The 26,033-nt window shown below is 47.0% G+C and overlaps 2 protein-coding genes across 14 annotated transcripts in view; both read right to left on the reverse strand.

The window, feature by feature from the left end:
- Positions 1–16,381, reverse strand: part of ST3GAL3 (ST3 beta-galactoside alpha-2,3-sialyltransferase 3) — a 198,832-nt gene extending 182,451 nt beyond the window's left edge. For 7 of the 8 annotated variants that reach the window (XM_072772568.1, XM_072772563.1, XM_072772557.1 and 4 more), the window contains exon 1: positions 16,241–16,381. The gene's annotated coding sequence lies outside the window, so the exon portion shown is untranslated. Of the gene's footprint in view, positions 1–3,180; positions 3,327–16,240 lie in introns of those variants that run through there. The other variant, XM_072772556.1, reaches the window with a different exon arrangement.
- Positions 16,382–18,214: 1,833 nt separating this feature from the next.
- The window catches only part of KDM4A (lysine demethylase 4A), a 48,700-nt gene continuing 40,881 nt past the window's right edge, over positions 18,215–26,033 (reverse strand). For 4 of the 6 annotated variants that reach the window (XM_072772574.1, XM_072772576.1, XM_072772575.1 and 1 more), the window contains exons 18-22: positions 25,587–25,772; positions 22,400–22,570; positions 20,069–20,188; positions 19,685–19,777; positions 18,215–19,553 (exon numbers count right to left, since the gene is read on the reverse strand). In XM_072772574.1, the coding sequence (XP_072628675.1) occupies positions 19,413–19,553; positions 19,685–19,777; positions 20,069–20,188; positions 22,400–22,570; positions 25,587–25,772 (711 nt within the window). In that variant the 3' untranslated portion in view covers positions 18,215–19,412. Of the gene's footprint in view, positions 19,554–19,684; positions 19,778–20,068; positions 20,189–20,590; positions 20,764–21,681; positions 21,785–22,399; positions 22,571–25,586; positions 25,773–26,033 lie in introns of those variants that run through there. The other 2 variants (XM_072772578.1, XM_072772579.1) reach the window with 2 other exon arrangements.

Raw genomic sequence — 26,033 nt, forward strand, 5'->3', positions numbered from 1 at the left:
AATATGCAATATGTTAAATTATTCTATGAAGAACTGTGCATTTTCTAATTGCAAGTCAATGTGCAGGTAAGTTTATATTGTTAATATTCATATAGCACTTACTGTGGACCAATCACAGGTCTAAGTTTTGAACAATTTAATTCACTGAATCTTCTCGCCAATCCTAAGGTTATCATTCCCATTACATACAGAAAAAACTGAGGCACAGAGAGGTTAAATTATCTTGTTTAAGATCACAGAGCTAGTGGAGTGCCTGCGTGGCTCAGGTGGTTAAAAATCTGCCTTCACAGGTCATGATCCCAGGATCATGACCCACATCCGTCTCTCCGCACAGCAAAGAGCCTGCTTCTCCCTTGGCCTGCCACTCCCCCTGCTTGTGCTCCCTCTCTTTGTCAAATAAATAAATAAAATCTTAAAAAATACTAATAATAATAATCACCGAGCTAGTAAGTGGCAAAGCCAGGATCCAAATCCCAATGATCTGGCTTCAAGTTACAATACTTTTTCATCTGAAGAGGTGCTATAGAGTATATCAAAACAAAACAAAACAAAAAAATCAGCATGGGGTCTAAACAAAAATGCTGCAACCCAGTGGAAGAAAGAAGTAGGGAGGGTTGAGGCAAAACATGGTAGATGAAGATCCCAGGACAGAAAAAAATGCTGTCACAGAACAGATTAAAGATCCTTAACAAAGATTACCCAAGCCCCCACCCACTCCCAAATGGCTCACAAGAGCTAAGAGCAGGCATTAAAGGGAGAGCTCAGGGAAAAAATACTAAGAAACACCATTTTTCTTAATAAAATAAAATTAGCATTCAGGTAGAGTGAACAAAGAAAAAAAAAATACCATCACGAAAATGAAAGTCTCAGTGGAAGAGAACAAAGTGGTCACTGCTGAAAAGACAGTTAAGAGTCATGAAAGCAACAGTGGGGGTGCCTGGCTGACTAAGTGGGGAGAGGGTGTGGCTCTTCATCTCAGGATGGTGAGTTTGAGCCCCATGTTGGGTTTGTTTACTTAAAAAAAGTAAAATCTGGGCAGCCCGGGTGGCTCAGCGCCGCCTTCAGCCCAGGGTGTGATCCTGGAGACCTGGGATCGAGTCCCACATCGGGCTCCCTGCATGGAGCCTGCTCCTCCCTCTGCCTGTGTCTCTGCCCCTCTCTCTCTGTGTGTCCCTGATGAATAAATAAATAAAATTAAAAAAAAAAAAAAAAGTAAAATCTTGGAGGGAGGGAGGGAGGGAGGGAGGGAGGGAGGAAGGAAGGAAGGAAGGAAGGAAGGAAGGAAGGAAGGAAGGAAGGAAGGAAGGAAGGAAGGAAGGAAACACTGGTGGATAAAAAGCAAGATAAAATGAAAAACAGGGGATCCCTGGGTGGCGCAGCGGTTTAGCGCCTGCCTTTGGCCCAGGGCACGATCCTGGAGACCAGGGATTGAACCCCATGTCAGGCTCCCGGTGCATGGAGCCTGCTTCTCCCTCTGCCTATGTCTCTGCCTCTCTCTCTCTCTCTCTCTCTCTCTCTCCGCGTGACTATCATAAATAAATAAAAATTTAAAAAAAAATGAAAAACAGGAGCACCTGGGTGGCTCGGCCAGTTAAGCCTGGGCTCAGGTCATGATCCTCACTCTAGAGCCCAGTCCCTCCCCTTCTCATGCTTGCACTCTCTCTCCCTCTCTATCAAGTAAATAAAATCTTTTTAAAAAAGAAAAAGAATAAAAAACGTAGGATTACTAAAACAAATCCAAACAACAAAACAAAAACATGCAGCAGCAGGAGTTAGAGGAGATCCACTGTACTCATAGTTGCTATCTAAAAAAAAAAAAGAGAACCAAGCAAACAGAACAGAAAAACATATGTAAAATTGGACTAGAGAGAGCCGGGCTGAGGGCAAGTTGTCCCAAAGATACAGTATTCTGGCTTCTCTGAATCACAATGCCCTAGGGGCAAGGATAACCTTGGGACCCCCAAAGGGAATGAAAAAGCTGGAGGGATGCTGAGGTCCCAATGACTCCTGTGTGGGTTACTGACTTACTGCCCCTCAGCTCCACATTCACCGTGTTTGCTTGCTCTGTCAAGATGGATCTACTCCCGCTAAGTACTTTTCTTACCAGGAGGCAGGATATTGAGTTCTGTCAGTAAAAGGTGCGGGAGGAAAAAAAGGGTTTTGTTTCTGGGTTCCAGTGTGTTCCTCTGGGTAGGCTCCTCTAGCACATCTGGCTTTCCCAGTGCCCAACCATGTGCAATGAGCAGCAGCCAACAGCTGCCCCAAGCACCCTTCTTGGGCAGTTTTGTAGCAGAGAGCCTCTGGTGAGACTTCTCTATGCAAACAGCTTCCTCCCAACACCACAGAAGGCTGATTTCCAGCCAATTCCAGCACGCAGCATCACAGGAACTCATCTGCAACCCAGCAGGCCATGGTCCTGTCCACTACACCCCAAAGTCTGTATCTTGGCTTGCACCAGGTGTGCGGTGGACCGGGGAGCTCTTCAATGAGCCCTCTCTCTCAGCCCTGGGGTGGTGGTTACTCCTTAAAAGGAGCATCTTAAAAGGTGCTACATCTATATTCTTTAGAGTTCTCTTTATTTCTTTGAAAAGCTTTATTGCATAGCATTCACGTACCGTACAATTCAACCATTTCACATTTCAATGGCTTTTAGTATTTTCACACAGTCGTGCAAACATTACCACAATTTTAGAGCATTTCCATTACCCCACAATGATATCTTGCACCCCTGAGCTGTCACCCCTCTGCCCAACCTCCCATTCTCTTAGCCCTAAGCAACTACTACTCTACTTTCTGTTCTACAAAATAGGCAAATGTCTACAGACACTTCATACATATGGAATCATAAAATATGTGGTCTTTTGTGACAGGTTCCTTTCACTCAGCCTGATGTTTCCAAGGTTCACATATGTTCACATATGTAACAGGATCAGTATTTCATTTCTTTTTAGTGCCAAATAACATTCCATCACATGAATATGCCACATTTTATTTATTCATTCATCAGTTGATGGACATTTGGGTTGTTTCCACTTTTTGGCGAATGATGCTGCCAGGAACACTGATGTACAAGTTCTTATAAGGACATATATTTTAATTTCTCTTGGTTGTGTGTATACACACACACACACACACACACACACCTAGGGAAGGGCTTGGGTATACACCTAGGATATATACCTGGGTCATATGGTGACTATGTTTAACTGTAGGAGGAAATACCAGCTGTACCATTTTACATTTCCATCAGCAACACATGAGATGAGAGTTCTGATTTCTCCACATCTGTGCCAACACTAGTTATTATCTTCTTTCTTACAGCCGTCCTAGTGGGTGTGAACCAAGCAAATGGATCAATAAATATATATATATATATATGCAAAAATAGATAATCATAGAAACCTGGGGTGAGGGCAAGTGTCTCATTCTGGTTTTGCTTTGCATTCTCCTGATGGCTAATAATGTTAAGCATCCTTCAATGTGCTTATTTACTTCTTACTAGCGGATCTCATGTTGCTCCAAATCCCCGTTATAGTTAATAATTTTTTTTAAAGATTTTATTTATTTATTCATGAGGGACACAGAGAGAGAGAGAGGCAGAAACACAGGCAGAGGGAGAAGCAGGCTCCATCCAGGGAGCTCAATGTGGGACTCGATCCTGGGACTCCGGGATCACACCCAGAGTCAAAGGCAGACACTCAACCACTGAGCCACCCAGGCATCCCTAGTTAATAATTCTTATATTAAAGTTTATCTGCTCAGAGTACTGTGTGGTTTCTCTCTCCTGATGAGACCCTGATTCCTGTAACACAGGTGGTCAGTGACTTTCTAAGTAGAAATCGGACATCCACCAAAGTTATAAAAATAGAAGACTGAAGAGGAAAGCTAAAAAATGTTTTGTCCCTGGTCAGATGCTCCCTTCAGAAGTAGCTGAGGAAAAGCTGGGGGGGTGGGGGGGGGGAGGGTCCAAGGGAACAAAACTTTCAGCTCATCTTTGCTTTTATCTAAAAAACAAATAAGTAAAACAACACTTTCTGAATAGGAGCTGTTATGGTTTGCTTTTTGGGTTGTTTGTTTAAAGATTTTTATTTATTCATGAAAGACACACAGAGAGAGGCAGAGACACACAAAGGGAGAAGCAGGCTCCATACAGGGAGCCCGATGTGAGACTAGATCCCAGGAGGATCCTGGGATCACACCCTGAGCTGAATGAAGGCAGATGTTCAACCCCTGAGCCACCCAGGGATCCCTGTTAAGGTTTGGTTTTAAGGGGATTTTGCTTAATGGTGTTTTAATGGTGTTTGGGGGACAAGGTTATAGACATAATGTTTTATTTAGAAAAGGTAAATTCTCTGTGTAAGAGTAAAAATGCTGAATGCAATCAGTCTTGAGAAAATTCAACTGGGGGCAGCCCCAGTGGCGCAGCGGTTTAGCGCCGCCTGAAGCCCAGGGCGTGATCTCCCGGATGAGTCCCACGTCGGGCTCTCGGCATGGAGCCTGCTTCTCCCTCTGCCTGTGTCTCTGCCTCTCTCTGTCTCTCTCTCTCTCTCTCTCTCTCTCTCTCTGTCTCTATGAATAAATAAATAAAATCTTTTTTAAAAAAATATTTTTAAAGAAAATTCAACTGGAATGTTTGAAAAGGTGACCCTCCTTTGCCTGGGCCAACTGAAATCAAAGGGTGGGGGCTGGTGTTGAAGGGGGCTGGGAGATGGCCATGTACCCAGAAAACTAGAAACAGAAAACTGTAGCCTGAGAGCAGTCAGTAACAATACTCACACATGGGCATGGATGGCAGTGTCCCAGTAAAACCTACAAGCTCATTTGCCAGCCCCTGTTGGGTGCCTTGTGTGTGGGCATGTAACATGTAGCAAAAGCATAAAAACACGTATGGGAATTTAAAAACTTTAAATTCAAGATGCTGCTTTCTCTGGTGAACAAGGAAAGAGACTAGGGAAAAAATACATAGGAGGCATTTACTGGAAATGTAACATTCTATTTCTTTTAAGCAAAATGAAACAAAATAAAACCCCTGAAGCGATATGGCATATTAAGACTTAGAAACAGACATCATTATACAGTTCTGGTGTTCTAAGTGTAAAATACATCATTAGAAAATATGGGGGCGCCTGGCTAGCTCAGGGGGCAGAGCATGAGACTCTTGATCTTGGGGTAGTGAGTTTGAGTCTCTACACGCTGGGTGTAGAGATTACCAAAAGTAAATAAATAAACTTAAAAAAAATAAAAATAAGAGTAAAATCTTTGGGATGCCTGGATGGCTCAGCGGTTGGGTGTCTGCCTTTGGCTCAGGGCGTGATCCTGGGATCCGGGATTGAGTCCCACATCGGGCTCCTTGCATGGAGCCTGCTTCTCCCTCTGCCTATGTCTCTGCCTCTCTCTCTGTCTCTCATGAAGTAAATAAAATCTTAAAAAATAAAATCTTTACAAAAAGAAAGAAGGGGCACCTGGGTGGCTCAGTCAGTTAAGTGTCCAACTCTTGGTTTTGGCTCAAGTCGTGATCTCAGGGTCATGAGATTGAGCCCCACATGGGGCTCTGGACTCAGTGCAGTCTGCTTAAGACTTTCTCCCTCTCTGTCTGCCCTTCCCTGCCCCTGAACTAGCATGAGCACTCTTGCTCTCAGAAAGAAAGAAAGAAAGAAAGAAAGAAAGAAAGAAAGAAAGAAAGAAAGAAAGAAAGAAAGAAAGAAAGAAAGAAAGAAAGAAAGAGAGAGAGAGAGAGAGAGAGAGAAAGAAAGAAAGAAAGAAAGAAAGAAAGAGAAGAAAGAAAGAAAGAAAGAAAGAAAGAAAGAAAGAAAGAAAGAAAGAAAGAAATATAGATAGATGAGATAAATATTCCCTTTCATCACTGTTGAGACTTTAAATGTCTTAGGTCTGTGTAGTAGTTCCGCATTATTTATCTGCCCATGTCTTTTTATACATATATAAATATATATGTATACATATATATAATACTATATGTTACACGTAACATAACAGATTATGTATATAACATATAATATATATCCAGGCACAAGCTATTATTAGGTGCCCAAATCCAACAGTAGGAGCACAGTGCATGCAGTACCTGCCCTCGAGAGCCGTGTGATGCAAGCAGTTAGAGTATAAACAACATTATGAGATAATAGAAATTACTGTGCGTAATGTTTAGCAAAAGATTCAGGAAAGAAGGTGAAGCAGTAAAAAGGGTAGGAAAGGCATTAGATGCTGTGCTGAAGAGTCTGGAATGTACCCCATCAGTAAGGGAGAACCACTTAGGGGATTAAGCAGAGAAATGATGGTCAGATCTGTAGTTTAGAAAGATCACGGGAGAAGCGGTATGGAGCAGGGCCTGGGGAAGACTAAGCCAACAGGACGAGGCCACCACAGCAGCTCAGGCCCTGTGTCTTCAGAGAGGACGGACATCGCAGAGGGTACTCAGCCTGAGGTACCATGGCACCGTAAGGAAACAAAACTCTTCTTGATTAATGCTTCCGATATTTTTTTTAAGATTTTATTTACTTATTCATGATAGTCACACAGAGATAGAGAGAGGGGCAGAGACACAGGAGGAGGGAGAAGCAGGCTCCACACAGGGAGCCCAACGTGGGACTTGATCCCAGGACCCCAGGATCATGCCCTGGGCCAAAGACAGACGCTCAACCGCTGAGCCACCCAGGCATTCCTGCTTCACACAATCCTCATATCCAATGTCTTGTGGCACATGAGGTTTAGGAAGAACCCTCAGGAAGTGTGAAGGCCCATCATTTGCTCCCCCGCTTTGTGATGCGGTGCAGTGTATGCTTTATAGTGACATTAACATGGCTCATCCCCTAAGAATTGAACCTTTTAAATAGGACCATAACCAAATGTGACAATGAGATGGTGAGTGACCACGAAACTCTTAAACCTCAAAGTAGTTCTCCAAGTACTGTTTGGCTGACAGGGGTATAAGATTTCTAGAATTAGGGGCGCCTGGCTAGCTCGGTCAGTGGAGCATACAACCCTTGATCTCCAGCCTGTGAGTTCAAGCCCCACATGGAGTCATAGAGATTACTTAAAAATGACATCTTTAGGGACGTCTGGGTGGCTCAATGGGTTAAGTGTCTGACTCTTGATCTTGAGAGCTCAAGTCTCAATCTCAGGGTTCTGAGTCCAAGCCCCACAATGGGCTCCACCCTGGGTGTGGAGCCTACATAAAAAATAATAATAATAAATAATAATAAAACAAAATCTTAAAAAAAAATTCTAGAACTAAAAAAGCAGTTGTATATTTTCCTTTTACAAAAATACTGGTGTTCCAAGTTTGCTGACCATTACTGGCAACAGCAAATGTCTGTTAGCAGTATGGTACTTAGCAGATATTCCAAAAATACACACAACTGTCCTTTCAAGGTAAATGACATGTCTTAACCAAAGCTAGAAACTAGTTACTTTTTTTTTTTTTAAGATTGTATTTATTCATGAGACACAGGCAGAGACATAGGCAGAGGGAGAAGCAGGCTCCTGGCAAGGAGCCGGATGCAGGACTCGATCCCAAGACCAGGATCATGCCCTGAGCTGAGGGCAGACGCTCAACCTCTGAGCCACCCAGGCGCACTGAAACTAATCACTTTTTTTTAAAAGAAACTATGTTGAATGTATTTTGAAAAATGATCTTTGGGGAGACACCAAGGGTCAGTTAAGCTCCAGACTCTTGATTTTGGTTCAGGTAATGATCTCAGTGTTGTGAGATCAAGACCCACATCCAGCTCCACACTGGGAGTAGAGTCCGCTTAAGATGCTCACTCACGGGATCAGCCAAGGGCGTGATGCTGGAGTCCCGGGATCAAGTCCCGCAATGGGCTCCCTGCATGGAGCCTGCTTTTCCCTCTGCCTGCCATTCTCTCTCTCTGTATCTCAAATAAATAAATAAATAAATAAATAAATAAATAAATAAATAAATAAATAATCTTTAAAAAAAATAATAAAATTTAAAAAAAAAGATGCTGGCTCGCTCTCTCTCTGCCTCTCACCTCTTCCCTCTAAAAACAACAACAAAATCAAAACCAAAAACTGATGTTTAGGGACGCCTGGGTGGCTCAGGGGTTGAGCGCCTGCCTTCGGCCCGGGGCGTGATCCCAGAGCCCCGGGGTCAAGTCCCACGTCACACTCCCTGCATGGAGCCTGCTTCTTCCTCTACCTGTGTCTCTGCCTCTCTCTGTCTCATGAATAGATAAATAAAATCTTTTAAAAAATTAAAAAAACAACCTGATGTTTGGTAGTGTTCCCACCTTATTTCATTTTGTTGTCAAAAAGATAAAAAAGTGGGGATCCCTGGGTGGCGCAGCAGTTTAGCGCCTGCCTTTGGCCCAGGGCGCGATCCTGGAGACCCAGGATCAAATCCCACGTCAGGCTCCCGGTGCATGGAGCCTGCTTCTCCCTCTGCCTGTGTCTCTGCCTCTCTCTCTCTCACTGTGTGCCTATCATAAATAAATAAAAATTAAAAAAAAAAAAAAAGATATAAAAGTGTCATGTATAAAAACTCTCATATCTATGTCAGAAGTTCTCAAACTGATCCAGGGACCTATGAGGGTCTCCAAGGCCCTTTCAGCAGATCCACAAATTTAAAACTATTTTCAAAATAATTCTCAGACATCATTTGCCTTGCTTACTCTCACTTTCTCACAGGGGTCCAGCAGATTTTCCAGAGGCTACATATCACAACATATCACAACATCACTGTCCTCACACCTAATGGAATGTATGGTTGTATTCCTGTGATTTAAATGTTCTCGGTGGGGCACCTGGGTGGCTCAGACAGATAAGTGTCTGCCTTCAGTCTCTGGTCATGATCTCAGGGTCGTGGGATCCAAGCAGGGAGCTTGCTTCTCCCTCTCCCTCTGCCTGCCACACCCCCACTTATGCGCATTTTCTCTCTCTCTCTCTCTCTCTCTCAATCTCTGTCAAACTTTAAAAATAGGGACACCTGGGTGGCTCAGTTATTGAGCATCTGCCTTCAGCTCAGGGTGTGATCCTGGAGTCCTGGGATCTAGTCCTGCATCGGGCTGCCCGCATGGAGCCTGCTTCTCCCTCTGCGTGTGTCTGCCTCTCTCTCTCTGTGTCTCTCATGAATAAATAAATAAAATCTTTAAAAAAAATTTTTAATAAATAAAATAAAGCAAAATTTTCTCAGTAAGTTTTAAAATCTTAAATCTCAATAGACAAAGCCCATAAAAATGGAAGTTCTTTGGGGTTTCAATAATTTTAAAACTTTTAAAGGGGTCTTGAGACTAAAAGCTCTAAGAATCACTGCTATGTAATTTATTTTTTATATACTTTAGAAACTTAGTAATAAAGCGTCAATTATGCTTCAATTAAAAAAAAAAAAAAAAAAACTCAGTGGAGGGCACCTGGCTGGCTTAGTCCGAAGAACATGTAACTCTTGTTCTCAGGTCGTGAATTCGAGCCCCATACTGGGTGTAGAGATTACTTAAAAAATAAAATCTTTAGGAAAAAAAATTCTATTGCTAAGTTCTTTCCTTTAATTAATTAACTAATGAATTAATTAAAGTAATCTCTACACCCAACATGGGGCTCAAACTCATGACCCAAAGATTAAGACTCACACACTCCACTGACTGAGCCAGCTAGGTGTTCCAGTCATAGAATTTTTTAACCTGTTCAACATATTTCTAAGAATTGAACATTTTATTAGATTTTAGATTTTATTTATTTATTCATGGGAGACACAGAAGCAGAGACACAGGCAGAGAGAGAAGCAAGCTCCCCTGCAAGAAGCCTGATGCAGGACTTGATCCCAGGACCCCGCGATCATGACCTGAGCCAAAGGCAGAAATGCTCAACCGCTGAGCCGCCCAGGTGCCCCTGTTCAACATATTTCAAACAAAAGGTCTCGGTGGATTTTTAAGTCATGTCAAAAATACACAAACATGCCATCTTTCCATTATTTTGTAAGAAAAACTGACATCAAGGAAAAGGGGAAATGCACTGACATGTAGTCAAATAATAAGACAAGAAGATAGTAGATGACATTTAATCAGAGTAACATAAATTACATTGTACAGGAGCTCAGAGAGGAGGAACTCCCATCATCAGCCAGGATGACCAGGGAGGAACCTAATAGAAAGCAAACATGATTAGAGCCCCATTATCATCTTTAAAACCATGCTCAAAAGAAGAGAGGAGCAAAACTTCAGAGGGAAGCAGTCAACGACAAAAGACCAAAGAAACACACACTCTGGCTGCACGCGCAGTGCTCACGTTACAGGGCCAAGAGTGTGTGCACTCTGCACACACGGCTTCTGGGTGAGGGCTGGAAACAGCTGAAGAGCCATATATCATTTGTTGGCATTGAAAGAATGTTTATGCTGGTATGATATCCGTATCAGTTCTTTCCTTCTGGATTTCAGAAGAATTCCCCATGCCTATCACTCCCAGACCAGAATTTGCCAATCACTTAAGATATAGAAATAAAACCACAATGTTGACAGTGGCTATCTCTCTAGACCAGGGGATGTAAGGCTCTCCATCACCCACCATGAACTAGGTAAATGTCAGAAGTCTTAAAACTATTATTTTTACTTTAAGAGGTCCTTTATGTTATCTAATAGCACCAGGCTTTCTATTTGCTTGAATCCCCAGAGGCAGCAACCCGGCAAGGTAGGGACTTTTTCACCCCATTTTACAAATTTGGAAACCAAGAAGATACAAAGGGTTCTGAAGCTTGCCCAAGGTCATACTGCAGACACTAGGGAAACCATGAAGGAAATCCTGGTCTGCAAACTCCTGTATATGGTGCTCAAATCCACCCCCAGGAAGGACCTGGCCTCCGCCCCTCACATCACTGCCCTAGTCTAACTGGTGCCTCCCCCAACTCACCCCACGCTCCTCTCTCCCCACAGATAAACATTCTATGACTCTTGTGTAGCAGGCACAGAACTATGGCTGCAAACCTCAGAACCTCCCATGGCAAGGAAATGGGGTATTTACTCCTCCGCTTCCTCTACACACAGTGATCTTCCAAAAAAAAAAAAAAAAAAAAACCAAAGTTGCTTTCCTACCTTCAAATCCTTCAGTGGCTCCTAATGATCTGCGGGATAAAGCTCTGACTCCTGAGCTCACAAGCCTTTGCAAGCTGCCTTCTGCAGCCTTCACACGCTCCCTTTTCTCTCCTGCCACTCAAGTGTCCTCAGGACACAGCCACACTTGTTTCTAGGCCATTACACCCATCGCTTCCTGTCAGAAAGCCTTTCAAACCCACATGCAACCAGCTTATAATTAGTGACTCTTCCAGACTTAGGTTAGGTGTGAACTTCTCTGGATAACCATTATTTATATTCCCAGAGCCACACCAGGTCCCCTTTTAGGAGATCCCACGGGACCCTCAAACACAGCCCTTGTTACCATGTATTTTAACTACTGGCTTACTGGCTTCTGGTCCTACCAGACTATAGGCTCCTTTATTAAGGCCAAGGACACCTCATTCTTATTTACAATGCCATGACCCAGCACAGTGTCTTGCACACAGCACCTGTTCGGTAAATATTCATGGGATGACTGGAGTGGCTCATGTGATGGGGGACATACAGACATGCACATGACTAAGTAAAATAAAACATGACAAATGTGAAAATTAGAAAGTTGGGAAGGAAAAAAAGTAGGGAAATCTGAGGGAACCCATCTACTTACATTCCTGGGGTTTCTCAACATTTTTTCAAATCCTGCTGCTGCTGCTGGTCACGTTCATGAACATGAGTGCTTACTCTGAACCAGGTACTATGCAAAGCACTTTACCAGTAAACAAACTCTTCTGATTCACCCTATGTGTTGAAAACACCCTATGCATTTTACTGATAACCTTGGACTCAAAAATAAGACACTTGCTCAATGGCAGACAATTAGTGGCAGAGACAAGATTTCAACCCAGATCTTGTCTCCCAAACCATCGCTCCAACCAGCAGTCTAGGCTTCTATGCCTTATCGAAAGTGAAATCTGGGATCCCTGGGTGGCGCAGCGGTTTGGCGCCTGCCTTTGGCCCAGGGTGCGATCCTGGAGACCTGGGATCGAATCCCATATCAGGCTCCTGATGCATGGAGCCTGCTTCTCCCTCTGCCTGTGTCTCTGCCTCTCTCTCTCTCTGTGACTATCATAAGTAAATAAATAAAAATTAAAAAAAAAAAAAAAAAAAAAAAAAAAAAAAAAAAAAAAGAAAGTGAAATCTCAGGGCTCCTGGGTGGCTCAGTCGGTTAGGCATCCAACTCTTGGTTTCAGCTCAGATCATGATCTTGGGATCAGAAGATGGAGCCCCGGGGCAACCTGGGTGGCTCAGCAGTTTAGCGCCACCTTCAGCCCAGGGTCTGATCCTGGAGACCTGGGATCGAGTCCCTGCACGGAGCCTGCTTCTTTCTCTGCCTGTGTGTCTCTGCCTCTCTCTCTCTCTGTGTGTGTGTGCGTGTGTGTGTGTGTGTGGTTTCTCATGAATAAATAAAATCTTTTAAAATTTTTTAAAAATTAAAAAATAAGATAGAGCCCCATGTCGGGCTCCACACTTACTGCAGAGTCTGCTTGAGATTCTTTGCCCTTCCTCCGGCTTGCTCCCTCTCTCTATCAAATATATAAATAAAATCTAAAAAAAATAAAAAGTGAAATCGCTTCCCTGAATACCAAAGTTCGATGGCCTCAAGGAAACCCAATTAAACCAATGTTAGACTAAGATTCCTTCCTAATTATACAAGTGAAAATGTACCTTGAGTTATTTCACTCTTCCTGGCTAAATAACTTGAATATGATTGAGCTTTTTTTGGATGCTTCAGGACCATTCCCATGTTCATTATTGAGGGTACTGTGTAACAGTGGTGCCCTTAGGCGTCACTATGCTGGGACTAGGGTGCACCAGACGACCCCTGTACCAGCAGCCCTGGCCTGTGGGCATGTACAGTGCCAACTTCCCAATCCACCCTCATCCCATGCCTAGTTAGAGCTCCTAGTTCTTGCTGCTGTCAACATGCTCATCTCTAGCAGGCCTTTTGATTTTGCTACCTCCAATCTTTTACGGACTATGATACTCATAAAAGATGTAGTAGTCCTTCCTGCTGCGCACCAATTAGGTCTGGCTCTTTGCTTTCTAGGCACATGTTAAGGTGCAATTCCCTGGTCTTCTTTAAAGTTAGGCATAGCCATGTGACTTGCCTTAGCTGATGAAATGTGAACACAAGTAACATGTGCCATTTGGGAACCATACCCCCTGACCACCATCTTTCACACAATCAAAATGATCGTGCAAACACTACATTCAGATAGAGTGTCCAAAAGCCTGGGTCCCTGAGTGACTGACTGTGAGGCACATAGTTCCCCGCACACACACGCGGGGACACATGTGGCCTGAATGAGAAATCATTTTGTTCTGTTAAGCCACTTAAGTCTTAATGGGTTTTTGTTAATGCAACCTAATCCAAGCTATCTGGATCAATACATCAGATCATCAGATCTCTCTCTCTCTCTCTAAGATTTTATTTTTAAGTAATTTCTACATCCAATATAGGGCTCAAACTCACAACCCAGAGATCAAGAGTCACATGCTCCACTGACTCAGCCAGCCAGGCACCCCTCATCAGATCTCTTAGTAAGGAATTCTCTCACATAAGTAACTTCCTTTACAGATTTTATGATCAACATTTTGTTTACACAAAGAATTTTTTTTTGCATCCATCTTGGTTCAAAGCTATGTTCAGTATAAAACAAACCTGTCAAGAACCTACTATGTACAAAACACTATGCAAGATGATGAAGACGACCCGACTCTATGTCTCAAAAAAATCTCAGTCTTCTGTTGACAACTGTGCCAAAAAGGCAGACTCTAGTGTTATAACAGTCTAAAGGAAAGACAAGTCCCATCTAGACGGGAAGAAAAGTACAGGAAAGTCTCACGAAGGAAGTTCCATATCACATGGCCCTGAAACATGGGTAAGAACCAACAATTAAAGATTCAAGGGGGTCATTTAAGATAGAAAAAGCAACATAAGCAAAGGTATGGAACACAAACAGCAAAGCACAAAAAGCAAATAGTTCTACTGACCTGGAAAAAAAATCATAAAACCTAAGGGGATGGGATCCCTGGGTGGCGCAGCGGTTTGGCGCCTGCCTTTGGCCCAGGGCACGATCCTGGAGACCCGGGATCGAATCCCATGTCGGGCTCCCGGTGCATGGAGCCTGCTTCTCCCTCTGCCTGTGTCTCTGCCTCTCTCTCTCTCTCTCTGTGACTATCATAAATAAATTAAAAAAAATTAAAAAAAAAAAGTATAAAAAAAAAAAACCTAAGGGGATGAAAAGCAATGAGCTTACCCATAGTGTCTGTGCCAGGCTGGTCTGAGCTTAATTCAACAGACAGTGGGGAACTGTTAAAAATCTTGACTGGGGAAGGGAGACATCTGGAAGTGATAGAGGTACACAGAATAGATGGGAGGAAAGGAAAAAAAATTGGGGGTTTCCCACAATTCAACAGAATGGTATCGATGATCCCATATAAGCCTGAAGACAGTAGAAATGGAAAGAAGCAAATGCAGGAGTCCATCAGCAAGGCCCTGCAGCCAAGTGAACACAAAGGGCGAGAAGGAAGGCAAGAGGTGCTGATCCCTGGGCAGCTGCCAAGGATGGTCAGTCCATGCAGCTGAGATTAATCAGAAAAACGACAAGAACAAATAAAGTGCTACTGTCTATTTTTCTAATGGCTAGCTGAAGTAAATGCTACCACCTGCCCGAGACAAAGTACTTCTCCCTTTGATGCAACCCACCCACCTTTTTTTTAACCTCTCAGTTTCTCTAACAAGAACCCAGAGGAATCACTCATGAGCATTTCGGGTTGTCCCCTGCCCCACTGGCCATCCTCACTTTCTCATTTCCTCCCTTCTTCATCCCCCAGGCTTACCGAGTCACTGCTCAAGGCAAGCCTCAGCTTCCCTGTGAACCCTTCCTCTAACACCTGGGTTTCTCCTTTCCCCAGATCCTCATGCCTACTGTCGAGGAATCCTAGAGGCAAGATCGTCGGTTATCAGCTTCCTGTGTGCCCTTTAGTCCCACAGCTATCTCCTGGGCTCATCAGAACAGGACTCTTAGGTTACGGGTCTTCCGTTGCCCACACTCCTCACTGCCTTGCACACAGTATGTATTCATTAGGCGCTTTATTGATGACCCTAAGCCAGTCGCTCTAAGAACATGCCTGTCTTATTCCCTCTTTAATAATCTACTTTTATTAAACCACGACTACACATTCAGACACACAAAACTGCGAGACTCATCATTTCATACTTCAAGATGTCCTTGGGTAAAGAATCTTTCATCTCAGGAGGCGTCATTGCCTTAAGAGATGATCTGAAAACACCCATTTGGTCATACGTGTTGGTGTGCCAGCTTCCTTTCAATCCTTGTGACTTGCAGGTAAACCAGACGGCTCCACGATCATCGTTCCAAGGTGACTGTGACTCCCAAACAACCTCACGTTCCACGAGGACACGTTTAACTTCAGGAACCTAGTAAGTGCTTCTGGTCTACCTTCAACCGGCTACAGCACAGACAACTCAAACCATGACCACAGAAAAGTTCCCAGTTTGTTTTGTTTTACCAAATAACAGCCGCTTTGGTTGGCCTCTCTGTCTCTCTCTCCCAATTAACTACTAGGATTTAGTTCACGCGTCTCACTCTTTCCTCGGGGCGGAAACGCAAACAGAAACGAAGTGGACTGAGGCATCCTAAAAATGAGCAGCGGTAAAGAAGAAATCCCAAATATTCGTGGGACAGCATCCTCCCCAAACCTGCTCTCATCACGGAGGTGCCTCCCCTTGCAAGCAGGACCCCGGAATCAACAGCGGGGGATGGGGTCGGTGGGGATGGTGGGGGGCCGGAGGGGGGGGCCGGAGGGAGGGGAGCCGGGAGGCCAAGCGTGCGGGCCCCAGCGACCGGACCCGAGCGCGCGGCTGCCTGAGCGGCGAGCAGGGCGGCCGCGCGCTGCGACTCCCGCTCCGCCGGCGGAGGCCGGGCCGGCCCTGCTGGGCGCCAGGTGCGCAGCGCGCGGGGTCCCGCAGCCGGCTGCAGGCGCCCTCCCCGGGCCCGGCCGCAGCCGCCCCTCCGGGCCGAGGTCGCCGGGGCCGGGCCCCAGGGCTCGGGGCAGCTGGGCCGTGCCTCCCCCCCACGCCCGTCCCCGGCGCGGGCGGGGCGGCCCCCGTTAGCCGCGCGCACGGCGGGCCTTACCGCAGCGGAGACGGAGGCAGCGGGGAGGCGGCGCCCGGGCCGGCGCGGGCGGGGAGGCGGAGGCCGAGGCGCGGGCGGCCGCCACAGCCGCGGGGGAGCCCGGCGGGCGCCCACGACGCGGTGGGCTGCACGGGCGCCGCCATGGTGGGGACGCAGCGGCGGGCGGAGCGCGACCACCAATCCCGCTCTCCGCCTCGGCGCCCTCGCCGGGGGTCGGGCGGCGCCGGCCAATCGGGGCGCGGGAGGCGGGCGGGGCGCCGCGCTGACCAATGGGGAGCGGCGCTGCGGGCCGTGGGCGGGCGCAGGCTCGCGGAGGCCCAATCGGCGCGGGACCCGGGCCGCGGGGCTGCGGGGCTGCGAGTGGGCTCGGCCGCCGGCAGCAACCCCCTCCCCCGCCTCTCGCCCCGCAGGCGCCCCGCGGCCGCGACCCAGCCCCTCGGGACACGTGTCCTCGCCCGCGACGGCCCCCCGGGGCCCAGGGCTTGGGGGGAGCTCCGCGGGCTGGGCGACCCGGCCCGACCCTGCGGCGGCGGAGGGCACGGGGTTCCCTGCTACGGGCGGGGGGTGGGGGGGGGAGGGCAACGGACACGTCTAGCGCGGACTCAGGACCCCCGCCCTGTGCAGCTCCCGAGGTCCCAGCTCCCTCCCACCCTTCGCTCCCGCAGCTGAGCCAATAGCAGGGATGGGGCTGCGAGCCTCGGTTGCCCACCCGGGGTACCACCTTAGCAGCCGGCAGTTTGCCCCCGACAAAAACCCATCCCTGCAGCCGGTCTTCCAAGGCCTGGGCCTGACCGCACGGGCAGGCAGGCGGTAAGGACGGACGAAAACCGACGGCCTGTTCCATGGGATGCAAGCAAGTCTCATCGCCTCTTTAAACTTCGGTTTCCCCAGTTATTACTTTGGCCAAAATGCAAAGGGCGGTATTTCTAGAAAAAGTCGGCTGTTAAGAACTCTGCTGGAGTTAGACCAGGCACCTCATCCCTGCAGGGCTTTCAGCAAGGATCAGGATGGTGGGGTCCATCAGAGGAGTAGGGCCTGGGACCCTGCCAAGTCTGGAGAAGCAGTCCTGCTTATCAAGGAAATGCGCTCCCAGGGCTCAACAATCCATTAAGGCCTGGTCGCATCTCCCAAATGAACTCTTGGATGCTGGACAAAAAAAAGTCAACTTCTTTTTCTTGGCCCCAGGGAGGAGAAAAGTATCTTTGAAACCTGCCGCTTCTCTCTTCTACAATCAGACACCAGGTAGCAGCCACCTCCCAAGCCCCGGGATACAAAGAAGCATTGAGTTGCTGAAATGACCAAGCCTCTCTAGCACCTGGACAGGGCCATGAAACAAGTGTCCGGTCATCCAAGGGTCAGCTGGAGCAGCTGCCCAAGTCCTGCACCTAGTCACTGGCCCCTCCGTGCCCTGCTGCTGCTCTATCCTCAACCACCGATAGCCCAGGAACCCACCAGGCAAAGGGACAGATTTTCCTCCAGGGAAGTTTATCACTAACTACAGGCAGCTCACAGTAGCTTCAAGCCCCCACTGGATCCCACTGGGGGTGTCGAGTCCCTTGCTTTTAAAGCATCTTTATGCTAGCTCCACAATTTGTATGAAACACAGATGATGGATGACGTGGACCTAGACCAGCTCCATGAAGATAGGAAGATAATGAAGTGAGAGCTCAAACCCAGTTTGACTGTGAGAGTGGCCCGGTCCTCAATCCCCTCCTTTCTACCCCGAAGACAAAGGAAGCAAAACAAGGAGCTCATAACCACCAGTGCCTCTGCTCCCCAGGTCTCCCCCTGCCTGGTCTAACACACAGCCCACAGGACCAGGACTTGACAAGGAACCCATCGCTTTAGGACAGCTTCCTAGATCCTGCCCGAGTGGTCTTCTTAAAATAGCTCGCCCTGCCCCAGAGCTTATAACTAGATCTACCCCCAGCCTGACCCTGGGCCATTCAGGCTCTGTGGGGCAGACACAGCAAATCCTCTGCTCAACACATTTTATTGCTAAGGACAAGGTGATGCACCAGTTTTCAAAATAATTTGGTTTATAGCGTTCATACGTAACAAAAAACAGGGAAGTATTATAAATCTGATTCTTGTATACACAAGGGTATAGGTGTGAAGCCCTCCAATCCTGGGCCCAGGCAAACAAATTCATGAGGAGCAAAAACCTGTTTAACCCCTTCAGCGTTGCCCTCCAGTCCCACCCCCACCCCCAAATCAGCTCCCTCCCACCCCCAGACCAGGGGCATATCTAGACCTGCCCCCCAGTCTCCAGTGGCCCCAGTTCATCTTAACCCTCCCAGCCCCTGCATGATTGCAATTTTCTGTTGCCAGAATCACCCACCAGGCTCTGCCTGCTTCCATCATTAAGATCCCCCTTCAGGTGCTCCCCACCCGCACCCTAATACTGTGCCAGAGAGGTCCTGTGCCTAGAGTGATATGGGCACAGCCCCATGCTACCTCCTATCTTCTCCATCAAAATAGGACAAAGAGGTGGCATTAACTCCCTAATATCTCAACACTTGCAGCTTCGCCAGCACTTCCTTGAGCCCGTTCCAGGGACACAGATGCCATACTTATCTCCAGCCAACCCCTAGGAGCCTTTGCTCAGCTCAGCTGAGGGCCAAATTTCACATTCTGTTTGCCCTGGACAGGCAAGGAAGGCAGTAAAGGCCAAGGGCTGGCAGAAGCTGGTCCAGACCAAACATCCACACATGCGCACACGGACACACACACACACACATATACACGCAGGCACGCACGCACACACACACATAAATACAAAAGAGGGGAGGAAGGAAGCACCAGCACCTCTGCCTAGTTGGTGCAGGTGATTGTTAGGAAGCTAAGTCCTAGGCCAGGAACAGGGCAACCAGCCCAGCCAGCACAGTCAACCCCGCTGCAAACCGGGGCCAGGGCAGCCCCAGCAGTTCAGTGCACAGCCCTTCAGCTGGGAGATCAGCTGCTGCCACATGTCCAAGGAAGGCTGTCCTTTCACTACAGCGGAATGCGACGGGGATGGGGGTGTGAGAAGACAATGGGGTCAGTTATTCCATTCCTTTTCATTGTACAACTTCACTTTCAGAGCCTTCAGAGTTCCAAGGGTCTGCTGTGCTGTGGAACCCCACAGTGCTCTCGCCTTGATGGCTGGGCACCGGTTGGCCCCTGGAAGCACCTACTCCATGATGGCTCGGTATAGTGCAGGCTCAATGTAATCTTCCCGGTATCTTGAGTTGATCACTCGTTGCCGTTTCTTTTCCTGCTTAACTTCCTTCTCTGTGAAAATCTCGTTGAAGCGCATGTCTGAGGCTACAGACTGTAGAGGAATAAGCAAGCCCGATGAGCACTTTGTGGCCAACCACCCCAGGGAAAGAACAAAAGGACACACCCTTGCCTTGTTCCCTCCCTCCCAGACCAGAACCATGAACACACAGAAAACACACTCACCAGTCTAGACTTGACTCTCTTGGGAAGCTCTTCATCCAGCGTGTACACGTCATCTCTCTTAACCACAAGCTGTGAGCCATCCTCAAACTCCACCTACCGAATAAACAAAGACCTTTGGCTAAGAGATCCCTTTCTCCCTGGTCCACTGTGCACAGTGGCAATTTCCTGCCATCACAGGAAGGATCCAGAACACTGAATGAAGGACTGCCAAATCTGAAGCCACCTCTGGCAGACTAGATAGACATAGAGCAGTCCCAAGCTCTGAAAAGGTTATTACTGACCGCTGAGCTCTCCCAAGAGCAAAGATTCCCCTCCAGCCTAAGAGGAAACATTTGAATTAATCAAGTGCTCCCCAGCCCCCCACAAAAACCTTTGGCTGGCTACCTGGTACATCTGGATGGGGTGGGAGGCCACAAATTTAGCTCCGTAGACTTGGCCATCTGTCCATCTCACTTGGACCACTTCTCCTTCAGCAGGAGGACCCAACTGGAGACAGTCCTGACTCTGAGGGAACAGTAGGGGAGAAGAGTGAAAGGAAGATCCCTCTGCGTGCAGGGGTTACCACCACCTACTTAGGGAAGAATGAACTGGGACAAATTCCTGCTCAGGCATACAGGCCAGGCAGGCTCTCCCTGGGCTGAAAGATACCCTAGTTAGAGACCTGCCTGCTGAGTCCAAGTCAGCCCCATCTCTCTGCCCCTGTTGCTCTGAGGTGACAGAGCAAACATAGAGTAAATTTAATAAACATAGTGCCAAGATCAAGAATCCTTCTCACACTGCTTTAACTGTCCTGCTAAAGGTCAAGGGACAGGCCCTGCCCCGAGGAGACAGAAGACAACGACGAATTCTGAGTAACGTTAAAACGTTATTAGCCTCTTTCTTTGTGCTGTATTTTTTCACCACCGGGAGCTTATAATTGAGGGAAAAGAGAAAAATGCCTGGTTTCACATAATAGTGTCTCTTGATGAAGCAGAAAAACTTAACTTGTCAAACCTCAGTCCTGGAGTATGCATGTGAGTACTTGGAGACGGACACTTCTACTGCAGGCTGAAGGAGGATGGTTGTCTTGAGGGAAAGCACTGTGGAACCGAGTTGTGAGCTGCTTTTTATCATGGAACACTAGCTTTGTTTGAAAAACTGGCTGACAAACTATGGTTATTCAGACTTGGGTTTTGGCAGACATCTTCTCAGAAATGAATGAAATAAGCTTGTCACTTCAAGGAAAATAAAAGACAGTACTGCCAATAAAAAAACTTCAGCTTTTAGAAAAATCTGAACGTCAGAAAAGTTGTATCACCACAATAAGCTTCAATAAGCTTGAAGCTTTGCCAAATTTAAACATATTTCTGAGGGGCACCAGGCAGGCTCAGTTGGTGGAGTGTGTGACTCTTGATCTCAGGGTTGTGGGTTCGAGCCCCAAGTTGGGTGTAAAGGTTATTTATAAATAAATAAAATCTTAGGAAAAAAAAAAAAAAAAGATGTGCAGAAATGTAGAAAATGGCATTCTTCCCACTAATATTTTGTTTTAAAAGCTATCTTTAAAAACCCAGATTATATTAATCTCCATTTTAATTTCCAGTAAACATGGGCAGACATTACCCACAAAAAAGCTCTATGAGGTCCTCAGTAATTTTTAGAAAACAGAGTCCTGAGATCACGGATCTAAGTTAGAGATAGCACCGCTTGCTTCTCAGAAGTGACAGAGACACCTAACATGAAGCATTTAGTACAGGGCCTGGTGTGCTAGAAAAGCTTAGTAAATTATACCTCTACTGCTGCCACAAACACTACTAATATCATCTTTACTATGACTCAAGTCTACCTTGTAACTAACGTTAGGTGCTTTTAGCAACTAGGTTGCTAATACAGGATAAAGATGGGAACTACTGGATTCCTTAAAGGTAGAAGTGGCTTCATCCACTGCTTTGGTGCTTAGGAAAGGGCAGAGTGAGAGTAAGGGAAACTCAAACTAAGTCCTGAATACTGAGCCAGGAAACCTAGAAGTGGGTCCAGGCAGAGCTTCCAGTGTGTCAGGTGTCAATAACATAAGCAGGCCAGGGATGTCTCCAAGCAGTTTCTACTCAGCCCCAAAGCCTTCACCTGTAAAGAACCAAAAGCAAATTCCATACATCCACTAAGAGGGCATGACAGGAAAAGAAGGTGGATAATTCTTCCAAAATCACACAGCTACTAAGCAAAGGAGCTGGTGTTGGCACATTGGTCAGATTCCACTGCACTAGAACACCTTTCATGGTAGTTTGACTGAAATAGAAGCAGGCTTCAAAATACTGCAGAAAACACGGATTCCGGGCACCTGGATGGCTCAGTGGTTGAGCACCTGCCTTTGGCTCAGGTCGTGATCCTGGGGCCCTGGAATCGAGTCCTGCATCAGGCGCCCCACAGGAAGCCTGCTTCTCCTTCTGCCTATGTTTGTGTCTCTCTCTCTGTGTCTCTCATGAATAAATAAATAAAATCAAGGAAAAAGAAAAGAAAACACAGATTCCTGTGAGCGTCTAGGGGAAGCAGAGTAGCCTAGCAGCACGCAGTTTTCTTCACAAAGAAACACCAGTACAAAATGCTTCCTTATGTTCAGGGAAAGACTGATGGGACTGTGGGCCCAGCTAGAAATGGCAGGCAGGCCCACAGTCAGTCTGCCAGCCAGCCCCAGAAACACCCCCATCCCAAACTGCCCAAGAAGCTCCTTGCAGACATTACCACTATGTCCTCAGGATAGAGATTGTCACTGAAAGAACCATCATCAAAGTTGACTTCATAGAAGGTCTCAGTGGTGAGCCTGACCACCTCACACTGGTAGAAGCGCCCATTCTTGTGCTTGCTAATGACCTTCTGGCCTGCAGTGATGCTCTGCAAGGCCCCCTTGGCACGCTGGAAAAAAATAGAGGCTTGGGTTACTCCCACATGATTTGACAGGCCTGAAAAATGTGGACCAAGACCAACTGGTTTTTCTTTCCCAGGGAAAGACGATGGAAATGGAAAATCAAGAAAGACTAGGGGGTGGGAGCTGAACCAGATCTTTCCAGGTACTCAAATCCCAGCAGGGAGGCTACAAGAAACCAGCAGCATGTTTCCCTCCATAAATGTAGCACCTCCCTAGTTCCCAGTCCACAATGGGTCCTTCTACCATACTATCTCCCAGAATAGACTCTTGTGACTTCCCTATTGTTGCCAGGAACTAACCAAATAGCACCTACGAATGCATACAGCTTAGATACACATCAAGGAAGACACTCAGTGGGGGCTCTGAGCCCAGGCCCCCAAACAATGCACCATGCTAATCTCAGCACTAGCTCTACACTCAGGGCTAAAGCACAAAGACTGAAGATCCCTGGATGTCCTTAGCCGCATGTGACCAGGAGCTCCCATTCTAAGGGCCCTATAATCTCTGAGACACTCACACCACCCTCTCATCCTGAACTTACCCCTGATGCAAATGGATCACAGAGCATCTGGTGGCACTAGATCCAACCACTCCTCCCCAAGTTCCCCCAAGCACTGTGCTCCGTCACGCTGGCCCCCTTACTGTCCCTGAACATGTGTGCCAAACACATTCCCCACCTCAGTCTTTGCCCTGCTGTTCCCTCTGCCTGAAATGCTATTCCTCAGTCATCTGCACACTGGCCCCCTCACATCCAAATGTCAACCTACTGATACTTCCTTAATATTCCTCTTCCATTCCCCTTATCCTGCTACATTTTCATCCACCACCCCTCTGGCCATCTGACATACTGTACATTTACACGTTTCAATGGGTTTTCCAACTGCATGGAGCAAGAGGACAGGCACGGTTGGGTCTGGGTCACTGGTATACTCCCAATGCCTAAACCTGAGCCTAAGATGTAATAGGTGCTTAGTAAGTATTTGAAAGATTATGAAAGAAATACTCAACAGTACCCCATGTTCTCACAGGGTCAGCAGCCTACAGCTGCCAATTTAAGGATCTGGAGTGCTAGGGATGCCTGGGTGGCTCAGTGGTTTAACACCTGCCTTTGGCCCAGGGCGTGATCCTAGAGTCCCAGGATCAGGTCCTGGGATTGGGTCCCGTGTCGGGCTCCCTGCGAGGAGCCTGCTTCTCCCTCTGCCTGTGTCTCTGCATCTCTCATGAATAAACAGATAAATAAAATCTTTTAAAGAAAAAAAAAGGATCTGGAGTGCTGAGGACAATCCCCGTAGTACTGGCCTGGCTCCATAAGCAAACTCCTGCTTCCCTGATCCTTGGGGCTCAGCCCTACACCTCACGCACCACCCCTCCAGTCTCTTTCTCACAAAGACTTTCTCCTCTTCCTGAGCTCCTAACCTACCTGCCCACCTGTCATGCTTAGTCAAAGATCTTTATGAAAAAGAAGAATCCAGTCAGCCAACAAGACCTATGCCACAATCTCAAATGGTAATGACAGGTGTGCTCCTCTAGAGGAGCCCTCTATTGTGTTCTTCACTACCGTATTCATCATCTTTATAAGCATCTCTCCTATTTGACTCTAACTCCCCCAACTAGAGTCTGGCTTCTGACCAGAAGACCCCATGGCAACTCCTCAGTGTGGGGCACCAATGAGCACTATGCCAGACCTGCCGGCCCCAGAGCACACAACCTCCTGATCCCCCTCCAGTGGCTTCCATCTGTACTTTTTCAGCTACTTTGGCTGGCTTCTGCTCTGCCATCTGCTCCTTATATTAGGAATCTCCAGATTCCAGTTTCTAATGGCAACTGGATTGAACTACCCTGTTAAAGACTGCTAAGATCCAAATCTTCACCCTCATAGTTAAAGCAGCCTCCTTTAGAAGCTCCATCAGAGTGCTCCAGCAATCACCTCAATGTCAAATGTCCTATCCTCTTCACTTCTCCCCCTCCTCACCTGGGAACCAGCCCTACTCTGAATCAGTTCTGGCCAGTTAATAGCATCATCGAATTTGCATCCCTTCCATCTTTCAGGGAAAGAACATGAGCCGTCTTAAATAGACACTCCCTTACACCTTCCCCATGTTAATCTCTAAGGCGGTCAACAATCCCTGTCAATTCCACCCATCGTAGGAGCCCATGGTTAGATGTGACCCCCAAAGCTCTACCTCCCTGTATGTTCTCACTTCAGACCTCACTTTAATCCCAAACTAACTAGTCCCCCTGCCTTAAATTTCAGCTTCGAGCCTTTGAATCCACCACTAGAGTAACTGTTAAGAAATATGGCTCAAAATCAATTTTTGAAAAGTTCTCATCTAGTGGAAGAGAGATCAAATTCCTAAATGGGGCAGTCCAGGGCCTTAACCGCCTGGCGCCGCTTGTCTTTCAGTACCTGCCATATTCCCAGAACCAGCCTCACATGCACCTTCTCCTGAGCCTTGCTTGTTCTGCTTCTGAAGCCCTGAATGCCCTCCCTCTCACAATTGCTACTTATTGTTTAAGTCCCAATTCAATTGCCACCTTCTACCCAAACTCTTTCATAACTTGTCTACCTAAGATGACATGTAATTTTCTCCAAGCTTCACTATTTAGAGAAGCACAAAAGTCTACTGTACGGTGGTTAACAGTTAACTCTTCCGAGCACTCTCTACCAGCTGACACTATCTGCAGAGCTCCTGCTACATCCTAGACACCGTGTTAGGGAAGAGGGACACTCATGTTAATAAGCTAGGGCCCCCTCAGGGAGGGGTGGCAAACAAGTAAACAGATAATCACAAAGAATCGACCACAAGCAGTTTGATGCTGATTAGGAGGTACAAGGCAGGGAGCAGAGATGGATGAGGGCCACCTCTTCATCCCTTCCACATTGGCACTCTCCATAAAGCAGGACTCTGGAGAGAATACTTGCTGACACAATAAATGGATAGCCTGCAGAGAAAATGACCCTAGAAACTGTCAAGAGGATTCTAGAATGGCATCCTCCCTCACCTCCAGATTAGGGATCTTGTGTCGAAAGCAGGTAATGAAGACAACAAAAGGCCAGTCATCGGGCTGCATCATCACCCCAGCAGCCTGGGCACAGCTCACGTGGAAGGCAGTTGGGCAACGGCCGTGAGAACATTGCACACAGCAGCCAGCGGTTCTTTTCCTCCGCTTCTTGCAGAAGACGCATTTCTACAACACAAGGGAAGCAAGCCAGTGACTCCAGCAGCTACCACTGCAGTCTCCTCCACTGTTCCCCTGTCTAAATGCACACAGCCAAACCAGCACCTTCTTCCCGAAACAAAAGGGTACATACACCTCTTTCAACCTCCTATATGAATACATGTGTCCTCAGTAAGTAGTTTTAACCATATGGTGCCTCACAAACCTTGACCAAAACCAAGGGTAAAAGATGACCACTGGGCCTCAAAAACGTTATGTTCTCCTCCACCC

The sequence above is a fragment of the Canis lupus genome, chromosome 13 (assembly GCF_048164855.1).
Source record: "Canis lupus baileyi chromosome 13, mCanLup2.hap1, whole genome shotgun sequence".
NCBI classification, from domain to species: Eukaryota; Metazoa; Chordata; class Mammalia; order Carnivora; family Canidae; genus Canis; species Canis lupus.